This window comes from Rhodnius prolixus, unplaced genomic scaffold (genome assembly GCF_049639745.1).
Source record: "Rhodnius prolixus isolate KJV_2025 unplaced genomic scaffold, Rpr scaffold_11, whole genome shotgun sequence".
Taxonomy (NCBI): domain Eukaryota; kingdom Metazoa; phylum Arthropoda; class Insecta; order Hemiptera; family Reduviidae; genus Rhodnius; species Rhodnius prolixus.
The window spans coordinates 10,836,066-10,862,358 of NW_027411625.1; the positions used below are offsets into that span (position 1 = coordinate 10,836,066).

Sequence of the window (26,293 nt, forward strand, 5' to 3'; positions counted from 1 at the left end):
AGATTCTTACAGTATATTTAGTTTAATAAAATAAAGAGCTTGACAAAGTTAAGATAAAGAATGCATGAGCCTAGCTAGACACCTTGTCTCCGCAAGATTCTAAATCATGTATATCGCCGGTCGATATCTCGATTTTTGAGTTGCTCAATTATTTACAGCTATTTCCAGTGATCTACCCACCACCTGGTTAATGTATTATTCTTCAAGCCGTTTATTTACAAAAGACTGACTGAGCAACACGGGGACTATGCCCCACTGGGCCCCAATTAGACTGATCAATATAATCTGGGCGAACATTTATACGCTTTCCTCTTATAGCAGTCTAGTAGGTTCTAACCTACCAAATATTCCCACCAATTGTTTGAATTCACCATAAAATCGATTATTATAATAAAACTGTACTTATAAAAGAAACGGACATTCTACTTTCTTAGAAACCAAAATCACTTGAAAATGACACTTTTGAGTAAAATGTTTTGAATAAAAGTGATATGCCGTCATGTATTTACTGTTTATTAAGATTAGTTTAGACTGTGGAGTTAGTCATGCTCCCTAGGGATTTCCTCCATTCATTTATGCTGCAGCATGGATCGATTTATTGTTGACATCTAAAGTCATTGGTGACCGGAACCTTTTTCAGTGCATGACTCCATCTTTCGTCTCCATTCCCTACAAAAATAGAAGAGAAAAACCGAAAATTGGTCTTACTTTGTATCAGATAGTGGGCACATAGTTTTGTTTCAAGAGGTGGGCAGAATGTTCACGCAATCGCGATTCTTAGAGAAGGTCTCTTGGCACTCATAAAGTAGAGCATTTCTCTCCCCTCCAGTCACTCCAGTCTTGACTATTTGATTAGACTTGCTATGGACTTATTTAAATAACTAGCATGCATAATTAGTACACGGAAGCGTAATTAAAGAAATCAGTCTGATATACGAACCGAAAGCTCTATTGCATTGAAGGTATTATTAAAAACAACAACTTCCGCAGCAGAGTGAGTGAATAAATCGCCTCTCTCTCCGATTAATGTCCCAAACCATGCATCTTGTTATTGATAATGCACGTTCACACAAAAGAAATTAATTAGGCTTAGTGATTCATGGCTGAAATTCCCCGACAGTGGAATATTTCGTGGATGGGCTGTTAAAGCTTGTTTTACGATCCGAAAGTGTTCGTAACGAAATGGTGACTGCCATGGCGATCAGATGGAGGCGGATAGCAACGTACTATACCATTAATTTCTCTTTACCAAAGTCAAGACCAGAATCGTACCTTTTACCAAACAATAGAGAGGCTCTTCGTACCACGCCTCTGTCCAGGTGACTATCGTGAGGATGTATAGCTCTTTTGATAAGTTCAAAAATAAAGGAAAAAAAAAATAGTAATTTATAAAATTCTGTTCACAAACTATACCTAATTCACATAAGTTTGTAATCATATTTTCAAATTTGAAATGCTTAGAAACACAAAATTACATATATAACCGAACTAAAACGTTTTGTGTAAATAAATTTTTGGTGCACTAAGAATAGATCTTAAATGATCAGAACTGTAAAAGAACTAAAAACACAATCTCACAAATTTCTCAATCGCTGCATTTTATTAGCTATAACTATGTACCTCCTCACAAGAAGCTATAACCACTTCACTACCGCCTCTCAGGTTGGCTTTATAGAATTCAAATTGATTTATTTCCAAACTTTTCTATGAAAATGTGTTTTTGGACAATTCTAGGCGAGGGCTATTAGTATTTTGTATTTCTTATTAACGAGATATTCTGCACCAGCGACAAAATAGATCTTGTGACCACCATTAAAACTCATTCTAGTATCCTCAGATGATGAAACAATCTGGTTTTCTAGAAAAGTGTTAAGAAGAGATGTGGGATACAGCATTAAATGATACCCTCGATTCGAATTTAAGATTTAAATTTCGCTTCAACTCCGTCATTTAGATAGTAATTGACCAACTATAACTACATTTTTCTCTATTTCAATGTGCATGTGAGTGTGATGATTATTCAGAATAAAGCATAATAAAAATAAACAATAAGATTAATTTTGAGGTGGGTTAAAATTTAACTTTTGACTACTTATGAAACGGGAAAGTAAATTTTATTAATATTTCAACACTATACATTCATTATATGTACTTGAAAATGGCCACCATACGAGTGTGTAACATCTAATAGATATTTAAAAATTATTATGAATTAATTGCTGCAAATGTGCTTAAAAATTATATGAATTATTATACAATTTGTAAAATTAAATTTTATCTGATTTTTTATTCATGAAAACATTGTTTAAAGCCGAAGTTAAATACTTCGAAGCCTCAATAGTATTAGAGAAATCAGTTAAAGAAAATTTAGATAAACTTATAAACAAATTAAAATCAAACAAGATTTATCGAAGGTGGCTGAAATTACGGAGCTATAGTATGAATAAAATGTAAGTTGTATATCTATCTATCTGTACATATATCTACATACATATTCTCATCACAGTGATATGTAGTATATGTAATATTAAATAGACAAATACATATACATATACAAATTTTTACGAAAAGTAATTATTATTAAAGTATTTTACTAATTATTTGATTATAAAACTTCTTTATAAGTTCGATTAAAGAGAATGCTTTATAATTTAAATGATTCGTTATTACAAGTTGTATTTATTTTGCTATTAACTCTGTGTGATTAGTGCTCTCGTATTCTTTTGTGAGACGAATTCAGTAATGGACCAACTCTATAATTTTTTATTTCATATTAATGTGCATCTGTATGTGATGATTATTTCGAATATATAAAAGAGCATAATAAAGATAAATCGAAATGATAATTTGGAATAGTATTAAAATAAAATGACGATTTACTTCTGGCAGCATAAGGATCTGTGAAATCCAATAAATTCTAAAAAAAAAATGAAATGAAATGTGATAGCAATTGCTATAATATGTATTTCCAAAAGTACATTGTATTTTTGTGTTTTCAATATCTTCTATAAAGATTCACGAAAACTGTTCAAAGTGGGTTAAAGTTCATTAAGTTGAAGAACCCCAATAAGAGTAATTAGTTTGAAATAAGAGTAATTGAAAGTATGGATGAAATGCTTGCTGATTTGTGTACTATTTGTCGTTTAACCAATCCTTATACTAAACTTCCCAATAAGTAAGTTTTTGTTAAGGAGATTTTCTTCAGCTTAGTTCTTGGAATGCTGAGGCTTCAAGCTTTTTTTCCAACAGTTCCATTATATTACCGAGAAGAAATGAACTTAATGAAATTAATATTGACTATTCTTTTAAATACAGGTTCCCAGTTTCAAGAAAATTGAATCACGTAATTTGTAGCAAAAGAATATCGTCTGAGTTTCACACCAGACTTTTTTTTCATTAGCCGAAGTTCTATTAAGGGGATTCTAGGGGCGTTGACCATTTGACGCTTCTCTTATAAGCACAGTTTTACAACAATAATTCTTTATATTAGTAAAGTCAATTAATATTTAGCATCAATTCTTAGTTTTTTAAAAATGTTTTAAATTACAGAATTGTAGAAAGGAAAAGTCGTGTGAGTGTTTACATCCCCTTAACGCAACCACCCCGGCCAGACAGAAGCCAACGCGGTTTGTAGTAACGACAATGTTTTGAAGTTGTTTTGGTTACCAAAACAACCAGTTACCATAGAGACATTTTTGTTTGTCATTCGCACACAAAAACTCTAGTCGTGTAATTAATGCCCGTAGAATGTTCTTGTGTGTATATGTGTGAGTATTTTGTAGTGGTGGGGACATGCACACGCCCATACTCCTATAAAAAGTACTTGTCCTGTGTTTGTTCGTGTTTGTGTATTTATAACGAATGAATTACAAGGTAAAAGAGTTGGTCTAAAATATGATTTTAACTTATAAAAGCTTGGATAGATTTCGAGCAGATACCATTTCAATTGCACGCTTCGAACTGGAAACATCCATTTTTTTTATCATTTCTTCATAGTTATTTCAAATTCAAAATCACTTCTTCCCAATTTTTTTTTTGTTTTAATCATCGCCACAGACGAATCCCTTACAATTTAAACAACAATTAAGAGGTACGTACAATTTAATTTATGCTTTCTGATTTATTTAGGTATTCTTATTCTTAGTGAGTGGAAGTAATGCAATCGTGTCAAATTAAGGATTTAAGTTTTCATTTGGTTTTACTAAGTTTTCTCTTGGATATGTGTACTGGTTTCACGAATAAAGTCACAGGCGGCACATCTATGTGTTTGTTTTTCCCTTGCGAGGGTAACTACATAACAAGTTTATTTATACATATTTCATAATTATTGTACGTACTTTAGAACTATTCTAACTTTTAAGACAATAAAAACTGATTGCTATTTTTGTAACGTAGAAAGTTAATATAATGCAGCTAACATAACTGTAACTTATACTAACAAAAATCTATAAACAAAAGCTACAAAATTTATATATTTTATTTCCAAATTAAATATGGACTAGCTTACTAAGAGCTTTACACCTATTGATACACACATATTCCAATTAGAGTTCTTCGTAAGTATTGATACAGCCTTGGTTTCAATCTTCTTGAGGATGTAGGCTCACCAAAGTGGGTAATGAAGTGTGTAAAGGGTGAGGAAGAAGTTGTCCGTTAGTTTGGTCACGGGCTTGAATGTCGAATTCTCGGTGTATTTATGTGTCCCTCAAAGCCAATAAGTTTTAATCAAATTGGTTAATCCCAATAAGTTTAAAAACAGAAATTTTTGCACAGCAGCTGAAATCATTTCATGCAAATACACAGAATTGTATCAGGTGCTCTTTCTGGCGCTGATATAGGGTGCAGTCAAGGATGATATGACGGTCTAGCGTTAGGTGATTGACGGTTACAGTGACTCGAAGTCTGTGTAGGTAGGCTCTATTCATCCCATCTCCTCGTAAGGCTTGAATTATGTAAAAGTCCCGCTTACAAGATCGCTTGGTCTCTAACTATAGTGCGAAATAACTATTTTATGCAGTGCAGCCATTCGGTTTGCCAGCTACTTTTCTTTAGATACTCAAGTGACATTTAAGGCCAGCCAGGATGATGGTCAATTTATGTGTGTTTGCGAAGAAAATACCTCAAAAACAAAAAAATCGCAAAATTCTGTAGTAAAAACTAAAAATATAAAAAGTACTGAAGCGTCTGCACTTTTGCCTCTTTGTTGATGTGATTTTCTCCAATTTTAGTTTCTTAAAAATGTTGTAAACCTAATTAATATCTATCTACCCACCAAGATGTTCATTTCTTTTATTCGAAACTTTTTCCAGGAATTGATTTCTATTTTTATTTCTAGTAATAGAAAGTATTTTAAAACAGGGTTCAATTTTCTCTATACTGAATTTTTTATCAGAAATATGTGTTTAGAAGACCGTCACCATGGAATCAGGTTTCAGTTTTATGGAAGTGGAGTAAGTAGGCATCCCTCTAATGTCATAATGAATTATACTGAATTACCACCTATATATATGACTATGTATTATTCTCGTATATATGACTAAGAACTAATTAAGTCGCTAAAAATTCAAGTTTTAAGAAAATAACCGACTGGAAGTATGCATCTTAGATTATTTCCTATTACCTTTCCTGCAAATCCGTTCAACACGAAGATCTATTTTAATTGAACTTATATCCAAAAATAATATTTTTTTTATTCATCAACAGCCCTTTGTTTACACGTACCAGATTTTAACCTTTTCTTTCCTCTCCTAAGAGGAAGTTTTGTAATCTTGTAGATTTCAGATTTTTGTGCCAACATGAGATCCGATCATATAAACTTTTAGATAAACTCAGCCTAACGGAAGTGCCCCTTTCTGGAGTGTGTATTAAGTTTTAGTTTATTTTTATTTTTTAAACGCCTCCATTTTTGTTTAAATTTTGTTAGTCCAAAGCATATTTGTAGATCTATTTTTTCAACTTTTTCCAGAACAAGACTCTTAGGACACTTTTCGGAGGAAAGGTGGTGCTAATTCCTCTACTATTTAAGCATTTTACGGCCTCATCACCTGCGTAAATAGAATCCCAAACCCTGAGTAGCATAAATTTTGTTTAGTTTTTACTACTTTTTCCCCATAAATAAGCCTCTTTTTTTTTCTAAAGTGCTGTTTCAGTATGAAGTACGGTTGTATACCTGAGCAATATTCAGAATTAATATTCCTGTAATATATTTAAATAAAATATGCAGTTATGGGTACTACTTGTGGAGATCATACTCCTCTGTTGTGGTTACAATTAGGTGACTACATTGTTGGTTAGTGATCACTGCCTGCTTGTTTGAGTTGTGATTACGAGTTAAGTATTTAGGTTAGATTATGTGTGTCTATTTCTTTTGTTTTTGTTATTTTCTTTGTCCTAGGCATGTAGGTATTGACTGAATGATTGAGCTGGTATTGCAAAGTGCACATTAAAGTATTTCTATTGGGCAATTAGATAAAAACTCTATTTAAACACCTATTCTTAATATAACAAAATGAAAATAAAGTTAGTAGTAAGCTGTATAGAAATCAGGTTATATAAACTAAGTTCATATAGGTAGGCCTATTACTTTAATTTGAGATAATTATATTGGAAAAGTCGGTTTAGAGAGGTGCTGTGGGAGGAATGACATTATACCACTCCTCTAAAACGCCATTTTAATATATTGGAGAACCATCAGCTGAGTAACGTTGAAGTTAGCAATAAATTTCTTGGTAAGTGACCCAACGCTGTTAATTATCAACCAACACATTGATTTATAAGGGAGATGAGATGTTATGATTCCTCAAAACAAGTTCTAATTGAGGAATCTTAAAATCAATTACCTTTTATAAACATTTGAAGTTTAATGAGAAATTTGACTAAGTGAGTTCCGTTTATTATTTTGTTCTCAAAGATACTTCTCTTCATGAGGTCCAGGGACTAACTTACCAGTCGTTTTTGCGATCGAATCTCCTCAGTTACCAGGTTGCCGAAAAGTTCATTCTACAATATAGCAATAGCTTGCAACTAACAAGACATGAGAGGTGCTTCGTCGTCATCTTGACGCACAGGAGCTCTGCTCTTCAAAAGGGTTATTGTGCCGGTCTCTTCTAGTTCTAACAGGAAAAACCCGACTTTTTTTGCTAGGGATTAGATCCACTTGGAACCACCAGGAGGTATAGCGTTTGCAGTGATCAGCAGAAGCTAGATTTTGTGTCCCAAATTAATTACTTCTCCAAGGGCCACCAGTGAAGCCGCTAGGTCTTTGCTGCTGGATGTTCCCGCCCAATGCTAGGTATTCAACGAGCCCTCAACAAGGGCTTATTATCTGAAATCAGCACTGCTGGCATAATCACTTTCTCTTATTAAGAAATAAGAGAAAGTGAATTCTGGAAAAATTGTTTATAAAGTAAGTAATTTCGTCTGGTAGGCAAGAGTTTGTCTTTCTAACCCTCTTAAGCAAAGCTGATCCTTTAAAGAATGATTAGTACACCCAATTTAAAGAAATCGTTCAGACAGATTTTCAAGAATATCGCAGAAAATTGAAAAACCCGTTTTTCAACATTTGTAATACCGAGTAAACGCGGCCACTCAAAAATAAAACCTAAACTTTAAAAACAAAAAACTTAAGACAAAAAAAAAATCTCACAAATAAAAGTGATAAAATTAAATGTGTGCAGTATATGTTTGAAGTTGAGCCCGATTTTTATCAAAAGTTCAAAAGTTGAGCATATTTGTTCTATTTACACCTAATATCAAAATTTAAATTTCTATGATTTTCCGCTTTAGAGTTATGATCCACATATAGCATAATGCCCACTACCTACAGAATCATGTATGAAAGACTTTTCTTTTCGTTCTCTGGCGATCTCAAAACATGTATTTCTTGGGTTAATTTCAGAATTTCAATATCCTCCCTTTGAGATATTCAGAAAAATAGTTTTTAAAAAGGGTTGGCCTCCTTTAAAGTGATTTTGTTTTTTTAAGCGTACTTTTTTCTTTATAGCTAGAAGCTTTCTATTCAGAGTTTTACAAATTTTCCAAAAATTATGACGTCACCATGTGTGGGAGGATTGGAAAATTCAATATTCTGGGCGGAAATTCTATTACACACCGAGAGTTGCCTAGGCAACTTGACGGCACTGTTCCTTTGTACACCAATCATAGGAATAATATCACCATTAAAGCAGCTTCTGTTTTAAGAGAAGGACACATGTTTGAGAATTAAACATCCTCTGAAAGTGTAACAGTGTTCTTTGAAAATGGACTGAATGTACATATAAGATAATCATCCCAGTGGACTTCAGAGTCTGATGTTTTTTTTACCCTAGGAGCCACTTACAGTTCACTTTTTGGTGATATACAGTATTATTTGTAATGACTACTAAGTCCGAAGGCCGGCCGTTTACCGAAAAAGATTCTGGGCGCTAATGTCATAAACTGGAACGAGTCCGATGGTGGAACGAGTTGATTCAAATCCCTATTTTTAAAAAAAGTGATTCCGCCCCGCCCCAAAAAATTGAGGCAAATTAAAATGAAAATAATTAATACTGTAGTCGTTTACACTAAAATAAAACTGACTTGAGGCTACTATGTAGAAGTTCACTGACACATTCCAACTTGTAAGAGGAATCCACACCAAAATACAAAACCTGGCGAGCTTAAATACTGATGCTTGAAGGATAAAATAAGTTCCAAGGTTTTTTTAGAATATCAATTCTAAAATAATATTCATTTTATTATTTTGTTAATTTCTAAACAAAAGTAGGGGTCGATCTAAGACAGGGAGTCGAAGGAAAAATAATTTCGTACCCAATATAGCGAACCTTGCAAAGAAACACCAGGCACACCCATCTCATTAATTAAAAAGCAATGCTGTAGTTACTTTACTTATTACGAGTATTTAATATATTTTATTTTACATAAATAAAATGTTGTGTGCTTAATCTTTAACTTAGCGGTTGGACGCTCTTTCTCTTATCTTTATTGGCGAAAGTTAAATCGTGTACATGTTATTAAGACGATCAAAGTAATACTGAGCTAAAAAATAGTATTACCTAACTGGTTTACTTACTGCTGTATCCCTCCCACTCTATCACCTATTTCACAAACATTCGTCGATTGGAAATAGGTTTTAGTTAAATATTCGTTTCATTTGAAAACAAAAAACATTATAACGCTTTCTCAAGATGTTTTTAATTTTTAAAAATTTGTTTTTGTCCATTACTCTTATAAAATACGAAGAATTCCAAATAAAATATAATATACAAACACAGAATGATCTAGAGTGCAGGTGGAGTCAGTCGTCGTTACCATGATAATGGAACCGTTTAACGACTCCGGCCCAACACCAGCAATTTCATTGGTTAAATCCACTGGAATTGGTGGAGTTAAATCCGGAGTGATTTAAATCCTTTTGAAACCGGACTCGTTCCATTTTTTCGTTCACTGAATCTAGCCAATAGAAAATGCTGGAGCTGGAACCGGAGTAGTTAAACGGTTCCATTGCCATGGCAACGACGACTGATTCCACCTGCATTCTAGATCATTTGTGTTTGTATATTATATTTTATTTGAAATTCTTCGTATTTTATGAGAGTAATGGACAAAAACAAATTTTTAAAAATTAAAAACATCTTGAGAAAGCGTTATAATGTTTTTTGTTTTCAAATGAAACGAATTTCCTTATGCGAGATTTGATTTTTGAGTTTCTCTCTGACCTCTTTATAATCTTTTCCGCTAAACTGCTCCCTCCTTATCTAGCAATTTGCAAAAATTAAATTTTTTTATTCTATCTAAAGAGTAATTTAAATGTAATGAATTGATTCATGTCTTATAATAAGAATTAAATAAGAATGTGTTTGAAGGGAAAAAAAAGCGTGGCCGGAATTACTCGAAGAGTTTTCACATTTGTGCGTTTTTCTCGAATATCACTTCAGTGATTTAAAAACACATTTACTATTTTTATAAAAGCTTACAAGTTTCAATAGTTTTCACCAATCAAATTCATTTTGGAACAGTTCCTTGGGAAGGAAGATTTCACTTTTTCCAGTGTATAAATATTGTATTTTGCAGGAATTTTTCTCATTTTTAATAAGTCCCATTCCCTTCCACAAAAAAACGATGAATTATTTGTTAAGTAAGCTTTGAAATGCGAGAAACCCTTGTTTTTGCCTTATTTTGCTCAAAAATGTCTTTTTTATTGATTTTGAATGTCGAAATTTCATTTTTATCATTTATAAAATACATCAATCTGTCGGAAATTCCCTCAGCTTCAAAATGCATGCATTGGTTTTGCAAAAAACTATTGTTTTTCCATTTATTAGGCTTAACAATGCAAAAATGCCGTTTTTTGACCTGAAAAATTAAAAACAAAAAATCTGCAACGTAAATCGATTTGGTTTTCAGTGGATTTTGGTTAGTTTTGACCCAAATAATGAGGAGAAAGAAAATTTTTTCATGTTGGTGAACTTTTCATTTAAAATCGTTCTAGGCGAACCGTGTTATTCTAGCAAACCTGAAGCCAACATTTTAAAAAAAAATGCGAAGTTTAAAGAAAAATGTAAAGAGAAAAAATGAAAAAGAGAAAGTCGTGTGTGGGTTCAAACCAGATAATCATCTTTTAATTTTAGATTAATTATATCCTACACCTTTCTATTACTGCAGTAAGAGTAAGTTGTCTTCAGTATATCTTTTTTTCTTTGATCAGGTCGGGGCATGAAGTTTAGCCACGGGAATTTTATCGTTTACGTAGTCTAGGCAACACTGTGCTCGAATTGATTGGTTCACTACTAATTGGGGGCGAGTTTCAAAGTTCGGACACATCATGGAGGTGTACCTCTGCAACGACTAACAGAAGTAAATTGCAATAATGTTTTATTCTGAATTTATTAGTTATGCTTAAAAAAATGTTTTGAGTCAAAATTCTGAATTGATATATTATTGAAATTTCATTTTAACATTTTTAATTGGAAGTAAGAAAAAAAAATGGATTTAAGAGAAGCTGAAACAGTAGCAAGGGACGACATTGTTAAGACTGTTCAGTAAAAATCAATATATTGGTGTGTATCTGAGAGTTTCATTTGACCACTGTGTGTGCTTTGTTGGTCATGTGTGACCCCATGTTTTGTTCATTTTCGGTAAATCAAATAATTCATTCTAATTTCTTTTCTTTTTTGAATAACATTACAATAGTGTGGTGATTTTTTTGTGTGAAATTCTTCACAAAAGTGAATTGTGTCAACAAAAAATAGGTGAGTGAAACAATGGATTGAGTTATAAATTGTCTGCTCATTATTGAAACTTTTTTAAAAATGGTAGCAACGATTATAATGCGAAAATACAGCCCTTTAGGTTCTACAGATGACCCATTTGACGAGCTGTTCGATTCAATTCCGATAGTATTTCTAAGGTTTAAAAGCAAATAGTTCTACTGCAGATGTGATTCTCTCGAAATTATATTCTGGTACTAATGATAATCTGGTGAACTGAGTTGTACCTGACTAAGTAATTGTATTTTATGCTAGATAAAAAATCTTGCATTTCTTCTTTCCAAATCCAGTTATTTCAAAAGCAAAGCTGCACATGTGTTGTGTAGCAGGTCACATTAGAGGCTAGGAATCTGGTTTTGCAAACTGAAAAAATCATGTTGGATTTATAATTTCCTCGAAGTTAAAAGCATTTTTCTATTAATTTGCTTACTTGCAGAGCTGATTTGCCATACCATTGTTCAGAGGATTCAACATCTATCACAGAATCAAACGAATTTTTCTGGTACCTTAGACCGCGAACTACCGTTTCTCAATGTTGGCTTAGAATCTCTAAATTACTTATGAGAACGAAAGACTTGAGTTATTAGAATTTTAATTTGTTTAAAGAACATATTAACCCAGTTAAAAAGTAATGATAATGTTCCCAGCTAAGTTGTATAACTTTAGGAAACAAGGTCAAAAATTCAGTAAGATATAAACTTATAAAAACCAACTTTTTTTACTGATCCTTGAAAGTTCTCTAATTAACATTTAAGAAAAGTCATCATTGTTCACCATACAACTTGAAAATATTTATTTTTATCCTACTCTCCATTTCATTAGCGATTTCTTCCATTCGACATCTTATGTGGTTTGGGTCTGAAATGACGACCCTTGCATCTCGCTCTCACAACCTAGCAGAGACTGAGTCAAACGCTGCCCAACATTTACTCTCGATAATTCTCTGTTCTACGCTTATACTCTTGAAGACATCGTTAGACACTTACATTTTGCAGTGTGAAGGTCTAAAAGGCTATATCAATCTACTCAAAAGGCTGCTGCACTTGAATATTTTATTTAGCCAGCATGTTGGTCCTTCTCATTAAAAATATCATAATAGCTTCTTCGCTCAGTCACTTACTCTGATAATGAGAGTGCCGAGCTAGATCCTTGAGCACCTCACGATTTCTTGACTCAAGATAATGATAAAACTTACTCAGGTTTTTTAAGGAAAGCTCCAGGAAGAGCGCTGCCACTATTGGAGTTAGGCTTCTCTAAGCCAACTCATTCCTTTGCTCCAAGGCCCTTTCTAAATATTCTGAAGAAGAATCTCAAAATAATTGAGGAAGATTGTTGGTAGAGAAAATCTTTTCCAACACCTCCTGCTAACTATCCAGGCTCTCCGAGAGAAGAGGGACGAATCTGCAGTTAGAAATAACAACACCTATGGCGACTTTCGCCACTCTCTCTCTTGTATTGCCCTTCCTAAATGGCACTCGTTACGTGATTTATAGTGAGTTATATACCTCTCTAACAATGGTAAGCCTCTAGGACGTCTAGGACAATCTCAGGGGAGCGGGAAGCCAGCTTAGTGAAAACCCCCATGTGCCTAACGCCCCTCTTCCTAATATCCTCTAGGGAGGATTATTCCGCCTGAGCCAAAGAAAAGCTGGCTATCGTTAACTGCTTCCTGGTGCCTTTAAGTCCCTCCCCTATGAAAAGAAGGATGTGTTGGTATAAGAAATTAGTAACGTAAACGCTGAGTAAAGAAAGTACATTTATGTCAGTATCCAATGCCTGCATTTAACAGTGATAATATTAATGGAACACATTACAAAAGTCCTAAAATTTTAAAGACCTTGGTCTGATCTATTATATTTGCTGTTAGTTCCATTTCTCTGCGTAACTCCTCTACTGTCTGAAACCTATGTAGTTGCCTGAAAGTTACCTCCAATCGTCGATTTACTGACACATTTTTTGGACGCATCTTTTTAGGCCTGCATTCTTTTGACGTACCTCTCCCATCCTATCCGGATCATTTTTTTTTTTTTTTTTTTAATATCATGTTCTTTTCTAATGATCATTCATTGTCAATTTTCACAGAATGGTCCATTTATTCAGAGTACCTTCCTTTCCCTTATGTTGGTTGCTCAAATTTCCTTTGTCAGTACTACAGTAATGACAGCTACAGCTTTCACAACTATCCGTTTCAACAGATCTAATGATCGTCTTTTCATAATGTTCAGGTTAAGCTAGCCTAGAAAAATAGTTGCTGGTCCCTCATTTGGGTAAGCGCGAGAAAAGGCTCCTAGAAGGTAACAGGTCCCGTATTATGAAAAAGAAAGTCGTGAAACATTAAAAAATTATGAATTTACCGCTTTCTTGAACAAATCAGTTGAGAATCGAATTTTATATATATAAAATATTTTATTTATATATATAAAACTAAAAAAATAAATGGAATTAACATAAAAGTCTTTTACCTACTTTCAACTCTGATTTTAATACATGTTCAACAGTTTTGAACTATAAAGATGCATCTATGCATCTTTGAAATTAATGTAAAAAGAGTGAATAGTAAGTGACAAATTAGAGCTTCTTGCTCAAAAGTAACAGAGATGATTTCAAATTTTGAAAGTTATGGCATTGTTTAATTTTAAACTCTCAATATACAACTTTTTCTTATAATAATAGGCCTAATGTTATCATCATCTTATAAAGTTCCGTCGATTAGTGTAAATAAATTGTCAATAGCACCTATATCATCTTTATACTTGTCAAGTCTTGAAGTTCACATTTCGAAAACGATTGAGAATCGGAATATAATGGAAATATAATCGGGTGAATAAAAACAAAACATTGTATACAAACTATTTTAACTTGCAAACAACACTAATCTACCGAGTCATCCGTCAAGCTAAGTTCGAAATAGCAGCATGTTGAAAACAGTCAGCGCGTGAGTGTATCTGATCGCTGTAGCTCAAAAACAAAAAGTCGCAGGACGCTCAAATTTATATTCCATTAGGGTAACCCCTTGGGGACCTGACAGTAAGTTAACCGCTAAAATCTCTCTCTCTCATTTTGAGATTTTCTGGATTATTGCATGATATTTCATAAATTAATTGATTTTGATTTCTTTAGCGGTTTTATTTTTTTAATGATGGAATATGGATTTACATTTCTGTTACACATGCAAAGAATTTATAATCTTTATAAATTTTATCGAAAATAACTCCTATGATTTCTGTAAACTATGTACACTCAATAATCATTTGGATCTATTTATTTGGAACATTTTTCCTGGAAAAATCAAGAAACGTTTTCATGGATGGTTTTCCATAAAGTGTCCTTTGAGTATAGATACTTTTACGTACTGTTAAGGAAGGTGAAAGGTGCTGCTAAAATTTCTGTTTTAAAGTAAATTTCACTACCGGAGGAACCATTTCACTACTGCAAAGGACTTTACACTTTTTTGAGATTTTCCGAACGTGATTTTTATGTTTTTTTTAAAGTACTAATTGCACGCATACTCTTGTAACTTTTATTTGAATAATTTTTTTAGAAAAATTCGTTTCCATTTGAAAAGGAGAAGTAATAAGTAAGTGGAGGCTGACCTATAATCTAAAGTGATATCTTAGAGTAATTACCAATAGCAACAATTAAAATTGTTTAAAATTCGGATATTAAAGAAAACGTAGAGGTTAGAAACTTTACAGCTGTACGAGAAAGTCATTTTAATGTGAAAGTGTTTTTTTTTTGCAACTTGAAAATCAGGAGTCGCTCCCAAAAGTAAAGGCAGTAGGTGCATGCTCTGAAGAAACCCAAAGTAGGCTATTTTTAAAATCTCCAAAGAAACGATCATCTCTAGCTTTGTCAACAAGCACATCACTCGTGCTAGCTGACTCAATTTAGCTTACATGCTTAATTCTTGTAAGTGTTTCTTTTCCAGGAGAGCTCTGTATGCACTGACGGGAAGCAACATTACCCCATTCTCTGTGCCTCTTCAACCCTTCTTGGATCTCTCAAAGAAATCATATGCAAGGACTTTACAAAATTAATTTATAAACCATTCCAAAGGCTGTAAAAACAATTTTGTTTTAGGTGGAAGAATTAGATTTAGAGAAGAACTTGGGGCAAGCAGGTCCTATTCCCGAAGGCGCTGGACCCATAGAGCCTTATTGTACCGTCCCAAAACAGAACTGAAATATAAAGCTTTTCTTCTTTTCGAGGTTCATGTTTATACTTACTTACTCCATGGCTCTACAGCCCTTGTAGGGCCTTGGCCTCCTTCAACAATTCACTCCAAGCCGTTCTATCACTCGCTTTCCTTCTCCATCCTCCCGCATTTAACTTGGAGAGGTCCTCCTCCTCCTTGTTCAACCATCTCAGTCTTGGCCTCCCTCTAGGCCTTCTGCCTCCGGGATGCCCTTCATAGGCGATGCGAGGTGCTCTACCTTGGCCCATTCTGTGGAGGTGCCCCAACCAGCGTAGTCTTCCCAGCTTAATGCTCTTTACAATGTTCGCCTCCTTAAAAAGCTCCCTCAGCTCAGCATTTTTCCTACATTTATAAGTACCATTCTCCACCACCGGGCCATAAATCCTTCTCAATACCTTTCTCTCCCAGCAGTTCAGCGTACTTTCATCCGCTGAGGTTAGCGCCCTTGTTTCTCAGCCATATAGTAGGTCTGGTTTGATAAGGGTCTTGTAAATGGTGAGTTTGGCATTTCTCGAGAGTTCATGTTTATACCCAGCAGTTATTTCAGCGATATGATCTGCTCTGATTCCTGAATGCTGAAGATCTACTCCGCAACCTAGTAATTGCAAAGAAGTCGAATAGAATATGAGAAGCTGATTTTGATCTTTCTGATCTTGGTTGCATTGAGCTCTAGTTTATCATCCCCTTTAAGAGACCTGTTGTGCTTTTCTTTTGGGTTTCCGGTAGGAAACAAGTTTGAGGGTTTCCCATCCAGTCTCAATTTTCCTTTATGTAGTCACTAATATATACGAAAAACTAACTTTTTATTTAAAACATTTTTTCAAGAAAGAAAATGCTTATAGTGTATCAATTTGTAACCAGTGCGCCTTCTAAGCGCAACCCAGTTTCAGCTGGTCTGCGTTTGGTTTCAGATTGGGCGCTTTGATTTATGGAAACTTGAGTGTCTCACATTTAGGGCATTGGAAATCCAGTAAATGGCAGTTGGTTCACCAGCGAATCAACACCTAATGTGATTTTAGGATAGAAAAATTTGAAGAATCATGGGTACGTACACAACTACGTTCAGTTTCAGCACCTCTATATTTTGAATTATGCACTGAAAGCAAATAAGACAGTTTTTTAACTGTGCAAATTAATAGAAATTATCTGATATATTAATGAATTAAATTATTATTCTCTGAGTCAGACACTACCTGTAATTCACTAATCGCTAGTTTTGGATTGTGTGGTGTAATAATTTTAGCCAATTTGTGAACTGTGCAGTAGAACTGAGATAGTATTGAACTGTACAGTTACAGCAATACAATCACTTTTAATCAATCATGTATCAATATGTAAAGCTTTTAGTGAGCTGGGGCCATATTTAATTTATAAATATTACGTATAATCAATCAAACTAATAACAGTTGATAGAACTTAATTAAACCGACACCTAGTTTTAAACTCCGTTGAACTATTGGCATTAGTAACGGTTTAAAACTGTGGTGAACTAAGTGGCAGTTTTTTATTGTAAGTATTAGTAAGCTCGAGCAATCATGTAGAAATGAAATTTGTTGGCGAATGTTTTATTTTCAGTTTAAATCGCGTGAAAATCAGAGGTTATTAAAACAACTAAGTAACTAGTTTTAATTTCGTACATTTTAATAAACATAGAAAGAGGAAAATAAATGATAAAGAGTGATAGTTTCGAACAATGCTCAGCTAAGAGGCGGATGTACAGTGCATGCAAATAGTTTTAGTTTTGAATTTTGTTGAAATAAAATTATGTAGAATAAAAGTTTTCAAGATTCTAATTTGAACTATATTTTGTTTACAGATTGACCGGTGTCATCATAATTTGACAGTTAGATGGAGCGGCTTCATTCAATACTCTTGCTAATACAATGATTTCAATATGAAGGCAGGGCAGCCATTTTAAAAACTCCTATTGTGTGGAAGACTAGTGATTTTGTTGTTTTGAATTCTGCAACAATGAATCTCTAGTCTCCGTACAAAGGTAGTTTTTTTACAACCTACCTAAGACAATAGCAAATTTCAAGACTAGACGACGAGGTAGCTTTGCTAGATCTATTTATTTGAGTAAGGCACTGTTAGAAGAAAATCACTTGATAAGTTGTAATAACGCGACGTACTGTAATCTCATATTGTATCTTAAGTTTGTAAATAAAGCTTTGTTACAGATATTCAGCATTTTAAAATATAATTTGGAGTGTACTTTTGTATCTTTCCTGCCCTCTCTTGTGCATATTGAACTTTCGGAAATTTAGGTCCCTACAATGGCTTGTTAAATATTTTTAACGCTTTATTATGTTCCTGCTGTTCCTTTACCATGCAGCAGTATGCAGTGTTCTCAGCCAGAAAACTATGTTCATATTTCTCAAAGAACCATTACTCCATTTATTCAAACCCTATTGCCAAGCTTCTGCTCCAAATAGATGCACTTAGCTCCTGGCTGAAACTCTAAGAATAATAGCAACCCACGACGTTACACTCAATTATTTACTTCTTGAAGTTATCCTATTCTTGAAAACTAACACTGACCTTAGTGTCGCTCGTAAGCCTGTTTCTTTGTATTAGAGTGGAAATTGGTTCGCATATCTGAATTTTAAATCCTTCTTTTTAATGCTGGAAAAGTCAGCCAAAATGTGATCTATGAACTGTGTTTTGTTTCGTCTTCTTGCCCCTGTAAGTTAAATGTTTGTGCATTGTTTGTACTTCACTGATAATGAAACCAGGTGTTACAAGAATTGTTTTATAATGGGACAAGAGATATGTGCGTCAAGTTGGAGTGCCCACCTCCGTTTTTCAAAATTTCAGCGTTTGTGTCTCAAGTAATTTATTTTTAAAAAAGGGGAACGTAACTTGAAGTCATGTTCCTTTTTTCTTTGACTTTTTCAAATTTGGTGTTCATCAATCGTTTAGTGTCGCCAATTGCAAAATTTTGGCGTTAGTGCTGCAATATTAACAAAGTTATTCAAGGAAAACCATATTGTTTTTTTCCGTATTGTAAAAAGCTTTTAGAAGAACTTTGAACAAATTTTGTACAATTTCTAGGCTCTCTGCTCACGCATAAACTAGTAATAGTTTTTTCCTAATTTCATTAATTCACGGACCAACAAAAAGTCATATTATCACTAAGAGCCATAGTATACCTCCAAGGCCCTTCACTTCGCATACTCTCATAATGGTCTAAATATTGGTCTAAACTCAAAAGAAAATCTTTCCATTTTTTTTCTGCAAATCCAATACCGTCCGATTCCTCCTGCTCTTTCAGGTCTTTTCTTCTACTTGGTTTTGGCTTTTTGATTTGCCTTGTCATCAATACTTTAATTAGAAAACAAATATTACCATCACGTTTAGAACTATTTAATGTACATTTGTATAAATTATAATAATTCCAGAAACATATGGTCTTTTTTACCATATTTTTAAAAATCATATTGGATAAATACAATAATTTAATCATAACTAAATATGACTGAAATATATTCCTATATTTTAAACTCTACAATGATAAAAAATTAAACAAAACAGAGCTTCTGCGGACATCGCCTTTTGATTTCTGCAATCGAACTGCTCCTAAGGACTGAGGTGTAGTCTCATACAGTCCAGGAACATTGTATGGCAGCTGTCAGGTTTGTATCCTAAACAGCTAAAGTTTTGTGCCCAGCAAACAGCCTGTGACAAATATTGCTGAAATTACTACATCACTCACAGGCTGATTCTAGGTTAATAAACCAAGTGCGGTTTATCATTTGCAGAGCATTCGACGTAGACTTGCACAATATCAAACTTGAATGCTAAGGCATTCAAGAACAGTTGAGAATTCAGATGCAGGGTCCATGCAAAGATGCTCAGCAGTTCATGGTCAAATATTTCCTTGCAACCCAAATATTTCCTTTAAGAATTTGTACCAGAACTCAGCACGTGCATCATGTGGGTCTCCAACACAATCTTCGCTGCAACATTACATTCAATACAGAATTAGTGCAGTCATATACTTATACTACTTCAAGTGAACTACAAGATCTCCTAAGAGATCTTTTGTCTCTGAAATTCTACGGCTACAGTGGATGCGTTTTCTGACGAATTTGCTTACAACACAAGAGTTTCGATCTTTTCGTCAGAATACAGTGGTAACACCTTGCCAGTGCAACACGCAGGCAGCGTTGCGGCTCGAGACACGAAATTGAATTTAAAACGTTTAATAATTAAGGGTATATCTATATAATTTTTATTTAAGATTATTTATCCTCTTTTTATTTCCTTAATTAATAAGAATAAAAGTGCAATATAGATTTAACTTTTGCTTGCTTTATTAAGCAAATTGAATTTGGAAAGGTAGAACCAGGAAGACATTCATATTCATACCTATAAAAATCTACTCAATTTCTTAGGATAATCAGCTTGACTTTGTTACGTCAACTGTCTCCGCTGGATGCATCAATACAATACAATACGTTAGGCCATTGAGGGGAAGAGTTGGTGAAGAGATGCCAGATCTGGGTTGAATTAAGGAGAAGCTCAAAATGCAAATCTTTCAATGGTGGACATGATGTGGGTAGCCTTTGCGACGCCTTCATTGAAAGACTAACAAGTAAAGTAATGCCTACTTTTTCAGGTGAGCTTTACGTCCAACTACCGATTAGGTGTCGCGGACGGAGGCGATTAGCAAACATACTTTACTATAAATTTCTTATATTAACCATTGTATAAAGTCCAAGGCCTAGATCGGAAATCGAACCCAGTAACCACAATACATAGCTTTGCAGGTAACGCCTCTAACCACTCGGCTTCCGTAGCGCATACATCATTTTAAAGAGTACTCGTTTTGTATGTAAGCTGTGGTGAGTAAATTCGTATAGTTGTAACCATACAATCTGTACTCAACACAGCTTATAGTTCTACCCCTCACATAGCAGGCTTTTATTTTCAAATCTTTCCCTTCAGATAACAGGTAAATTGGTTGGAATGATCTAATCTATTGTTTTTGTTTGTTCGGATTGCCTGAAATAAATCCAATCTAAAGTAATCATTCATTTGATGAAACAAAAAACACTCATGTTTTGAAGAATATTACATTAGATTAACTGCGTGGTTAGCGTCTATTGGATTCCAACGCGAAGATTCCGGGTTCGAATCCAGCAGCTGGTCCTTAGATTTTCTCTTCCTAGGAGCTTCTTAAAGCTCACTTTAACTCTTTCAAGTCATTCCCTACCAGACACACAATAGGTGAGAAATCCTCACCCCTCTCTCTCTCTCACACACACACACACACACATGCATGCATGAATATTCAATTATTATCTCAGGAGGATTTATTTAAGAACACTTTTGGATAAGGAGATTAACCTTTCTCTCTAAAGAGCCAATTCAGTGTAACTGAGAAATTTGGTTATTGAAAGCGCCACTTTATTAAATAGATTTTGATGGAAATTTTTCAGAGATTTCTTTACAATTAGTTTGCACATTACACGCAGGCTTATAAAACTTATACCAACAACAAAATGTAGCTAACTGTTGGTAAACAATTAAAAGTACGCTTGACAGAAAAACAACCCCCTTTTCTTTTCCTTACACCTAGATAAAATAGGGTTAAGTATAATTGCAAAGTCTAGTTTAAGGGTTGTACATGTATAATTCTTTACCTTGATTGCAATTGCGTTGAACCGCTAGTTTAAATGCTTCAATATTATTGTTATTTCTAATACAAGGATCTGCATCGTTCAGCAACAGTTCGTACACTGCATGAGCATGGTCTTCACAGACTGCGTACATAAGAGGTGTGTTGCCTTGCTGAAAAGCACAAGAAAACGTTTAAAGCTTAGATTGTGCTGAATGAAATGTCAAAACCAATTAAAATCAAACGAAATTCATTATTATTTAGTGCCATAACCCTATGTGATCAAGATCTTGCGACGTTACTGAATCGTTTTCCACAAAGTAATTATTTGTGGGAGGGTTCTTGGGAGAACTATTAGCTTAAACAAGCCTCAAAAGTTGCCACAGTATGATTTTATGCAATTTACAAACAAACGTAACGAGAAACTGCTCCGATTTCTCTGCGAACCCTTAGAAGCAAAGTTTGCTGCTGGAATTCCCTGCGGGCAATATGTAAGTGCAATGATGTACATAAGGAGAAATATAAGTGAGGAAAATATTTTTTTTTTTTTTTAAGTAAGGAGAAACTTCCTTTCGTTTTTCACTGGCCTTACTAGGCTGGGACGACCTGAAATATAACACTGAAGACGGACTGGATTTGTGTGAAAAAATCTGTTACAACTGCATACATTTTAGGAACGTTAAATAGCTTACCTCATCAACCCCATTTACATCAGCACCGTAAGCCAATAAGAGCCTAATAATTTCATGATGTCCCCCATAGGCGGCCATATGCAAAGCCGTTTGCCGGCCATTAGCGTACACCATTGGATTAGAACCTCTGTCCAGCAAGCACTGTACCGTGTTCGTCTGTCCGTAGGCGGAACTCCACATCAGGCCAGTCATGCCGTGTTCATCTCTCTCGTTAATGTCTGCCACTGCAAGACCATCAATGTAAATAAGGTGGTAATAAGTTTAACAAAGAGATAAAAAAGAAAAGAAGAAATAACGAAAGCATTATGCACGAAAAATAAGCCGGATTTCTCCAGGTTAAAATAATATTAGTTCTTATATAATTCATTAATTACTAGCTATTCCCGGCCACGCGTTGCTGTGTCTGTCTGGTTAAATGGAAAAGAAAGAAAAGAGAAAGCACACGTTTCTAATATGTTTAATTTCACCGTGCTTGTGGGTATACAATATTTTTTGTTGTTCCATTGTCTATGCAGATATAGACTGTTTTTCTGACTCTAGAACAAGCAACATATAATTGTCCATGTGAGAAGCAATCCAGGTCTAGATCTAAACCGCACAATTCTAAACATTGGCCTTGAGTTTTGTTGATGGTGATTGCAAACGCCTATCAAATTGGAAATTGCAATCTCTTTAATTGAAATCGCCTATTCGCGAAGAAAGAAGCATTCATCTTCATTGGGATGCACGGTGTTCAGTCTGCCTATCATTTTTTCTTTAAGTATTGCCAGATTGTTCTTCGACTCGCTTTCCTCGTTTGCGTCGTTCAAATGATTTTCCACTCGCATTCCATGAGTAGTACGTAGGCACTTACGAATACAGTAGTATTTTCGCAAACGCGTCATTTTGACATGACGTGCAGGAAGCAGTTAACGTTGAAGCCAGTGGATTCAGGCTATTTGTTGCACATTAAAATCTATGAACATTCAAACTAACAATGCAATCGGAAACACTGAAATGGAATCGTCAAATATTTAGTATAGCGTGTGTTGCTTTTATATACAAAATTGATGGTGGGGTTTTTTAAAAAAAAGGATATTTTTACCTTTGACAAGTGTGACACCTATATAATTAAAACTGTCCGGTTGGACAGTTGTATGAGGGTTGATCGTCAAAAACTGCACGAAAAATAGGAATATAAAAACTCGCGCATATTCGAATGCAACGTTGGGAAAAATTTTTAGATGCCACACATTTCTATTAAAATCTATTAAAAGAAAACGAACATGGCGTTTTCTAAATGTGATGCTTCAAAGGTTTTTTTTCTAAATTGTCCAATATATCCCCAAGAATGGTAAAACACGTCTGGGTAGTCTCGAAGAGGCGCATTCATTCAGTTTCACCGCATTGATCCATTCTGAGCCCGAATTTTCAAATCAAATATACATCTATTATAAAACTGTCTAGTACGGCAATTGTAAAAGGGATGAACGTCAAAAAACTCCAAATTTTGACAATTTTTCCTCTTTTCACATCGAACTTAAAATTACCAAATTTTCTTTATCACGCTCTTCATTGTGAATGAAGGACCTATTCTCCTTTATAAATGTAATTTTTTTGCAACGCAAAAAGTTCGTGAGAAAAACTAGGATTTTCTTGATAACTGAATATAATTCTTAGTTTGTACTAATTTGTACAGTGAAAAATGAAAATATAATACATATATGTATGTATATACTCTCTACTACAAAATTATATTTTACTTTGTTCACTTTTGTGGATCTTAGTGTTATTTTTTCTTAACTGTTGTACAATGAACTACCATTCCTATCAATATTTTTTGTTTTTACTTTACTATGTATTTTCTTTTGATAAAACTTGTAAATAAAGCTTTCTATTCTACTATTATTATTATTATTATTTAAAGGCGCGTTAACTTCTGAATTCATTGACGCCCAGAGCTTTTTTCAATGCACTGTCGACCTCTGGGAAGTGTTCTCTCGTTATAGACGACACTGGCCGTCACCGGACAGTGAGCTGTAAGAAGCTCCTAGGAAGAGAAAATATAAGGGCCAGTAGCTGGATATCACGATTGTGAGCCTTTAGGCTATTTTTCAAATGCGCATGAACGAAGTATTGTAACGTAACGTCAAATTCATGTAACATTTATAAGAGAAATTATTTCTAGGTATATAAACAATCTATATAATGCCTCCATAAATAATGCGGCTGCAAAGTGAGGTAATGGTGGATGAGAAGAGCAAGAGAAGGACGAGAGCAGTAAGAGAGAAAGAGATGTATGCGGGCTGCAGCTATAAAGAGGGAAATAAGTCTGGTATGGAGCAATCTGACCAATAAGAAAGAATGGCAAACAAAAATGAAAATTTGAAGAATACTTTCTTTGTTTGCGGCATATGTTACTAATACAGGCTATGTGCAAGGTCTAACAAATGGAAAAAAATCAAGTAATCACCGCATTACCAGTCGATAGACCTGTTCACACGGCGTGCCAGCTTATCAACTACAATGAGTACTCTCAAATTAACTATCGGAGTGATAATTCGTTCTTTCTTCCTCGCCCAGTTATTCTGCCCGGGATTAATCACTGTCTATAGAATTGAGAAAGACGTGCTAAGTTAACGTTCAGTATTTGGTTAATATAAAATGTAAATTACGTAATTATAGTTTATGTGTACTTATTTATTTTTTGGCCTCGAAGGTGCGTAAAATTGTTTCTTTTTTAATATGCAATCTATTTTACTTTTGTCTATTGTGCATTAATATCCTCGATACATTCTCTGCAGTATCAGGAATTAATTTAATAAATTATTTGTAAAAGGCACACTCTTTTTTTAATTAAGTAATCACGTAATTACAACCACTCTTGACGTTAAAACTGAATTTAATGTCAAGTATATATTATTCATTGTTCGAATGCGGGAAGTCTGTGAAGAGTGAGTTTGAATGCACCGTTAAATCTTTTTTAAATGCCAATTCCTCTTAATCGAAAAAAATTAGGCTCTCCAAATAAGCGTCGTTTTTGGGGGGTACAGCCTTAGTGACGATAAAAAACAGTTCTTCACATATTGCTAAACAACTTGACGTAAATAAACAAAAATGAATTCATTAATCACAGTTTTCTTTTGAAACCCCAGCCACAGATAATTTTTAAGTTGTTTTCATTAAAATAAAAAATATAAATAATAAGTACTGCTGCAATATACCAGTCATGACGTCTTCTAAACGTAAGTCACCTCGCCCTGCTTTCATGTGCCAGGTAAACTGGGTCACGTCCAGGTGATGAGTCTTGGCTTGGATGTTGCCACGCTGTAGATTTGTCAACACAGTGGCTGGCTATAATTAAAATCAACATATTATTTAATCATTTATCCAAAGATGGCAGCAAATATACACCATAGGCAGTCAGGGGTTCACAACTCTTTAATTCAATTAACAAAAGCTCTACAAGCATGCAGGAGCTTTCCCATAGCTACAGATATCGCATTTGACAGTCTGAAACGGTCATCTGATTAGTTTTCAACAGAAGAAAGTCTATGGATATTGCGCTGAATCCCCTCAGACTAATAAGTTGTATAAAAGAAATAAATTCTTTAAAGCTGCACTGCTTGTTTATGAATATTTTATTTAATGTAGAAAATGTAGCCCATTTAATTGTCCATCGCTTAACATTTTTACTGGCAGTTGGGCATTTAGCCAATACCATTTCTTGGTTTTACATTCTACAATGGTTGTTGGATGAAAAACGTCATCAACTTCTACAAGTTTTTAATAATATAACTAAAATTGTGATCGAGCCTTAATCTTGGTGGAACAAACCTGATAGATATTGGGCAAAGCTGTGTTACGCTGGTCCAATTTAGAATAAATTTCTTTAAGTTAAAGGAAGTAAAGGCCAGAATTCGACGAACTGTCTTTGTAATTTGGTCCAATAAATCCCTTCCCAACACGTCACTCTACCCTTACTTAGCACCTCACTCAGATAAATTATTTAACAGATTAATCATTTAATAATTTATTTAATCGATTTAATAGATCATTAAGAGTACATAATACTACAGAAACACTCGCAACAGTCAAATTTAATGTAAATATAATTTCTTTTATGTACCCTTTGTTAGATTCCTCATCAAAACAAACTTACCTTGTAAGGCAGAAAAGCTGAACGTCTCGGACCATTTTCCCAAGTACCTGAAGGCCAACTCAAGGTAGTTCTATTAAGTGCATTCACTAACGTGCTCGTCTCTGCTTTACTATTAGCATTAGTAATACTGAAATTACTCTCTGTGTTAAGCTCATTTACATTTAACATCGTACTAAATTTGAATTTAACTACATCACTATTCATAATGTCAACATTAGTGAATACATTTTTTATAGTATTCAAATCTTCAATTTTTGTAGGGCCTCTTTGATTAAGAATTGAATCTTCACTTTCTATTTTAATGTCCGTAACAATACCCAGATTGGCTTCACTCACGTAAACATTGCCTTTAACACTGAATTCATCCATTGCCAT

The 26,293-nt window shown here is 34.2% G+C and overlaps 1 protein-coding gene and 1 long non-coding RNA gene across 2 annotated transcripts; one reads left to right on the forward strand and one right to left on the reverse strand.

Moving 5' to 3' along the window:
• The first annotated feature begins 3,794 nt into the window (after positions 1-3,794).
• On the forward strand, positions 3,795-17,665 carry LOC141459557 (uncharacterized). The gene is made up of 2 exons (XR_012461509.1): positions 3,795-4,090; positions 16,374-17,665. It is a non-coding gene; the product is annotated as an uncharacterized lncRNA (long non-coding RNA).
• A 1,147-nt stretch (positions 17,666-18,812) lies between these two features.
• LOC141459551 (ankyrin repeat family A protein 2) lies at positions 18,813-26,293 on the reverse strand. Its single transcript, XM_074138768.1, has 5 exons — positions 25,919-26,293; positions 24,981-25,110; positions 21,778-22,001; positions 21,111-21,258; positions 18,813-19,421 (listed from the first exon to the last, which is right to left on the reverse strand). Exons 1-5 carry the CDS (start codon positions 26,291-26,293, stop codon positions 19,363-19,365), a joined length of 936 nt encoding a protein of 311 aa, XP_073994869.1. The 3' UTR covers positions 18,813-19,362.

Bases quoted from the DNA above. Each gene is read 5' to 3' on its own strand.
- LOC141459551 (XM_074138768.1), bottom strand. From the start codon at position 26,293: ATGGCAATGGATGAATTCAGTGTTAAAGGCAATGTTTACGTGAGTGAA. The intron at 21,259-21,777 runs GTAAGCTATTTA...TGTGCTTTTCAG, and splicing joins ATGTAAATGGGGTTGATGAG to CAAGGCAACACACCTCTTAT. The intron at 19,422-21,110 runs GTAAAGAATTAT...GTAATGTTGCAG, and splicing joins TCAACGCAATTGCAATCAAG to CGAAGATTGTGTTGGAGACC.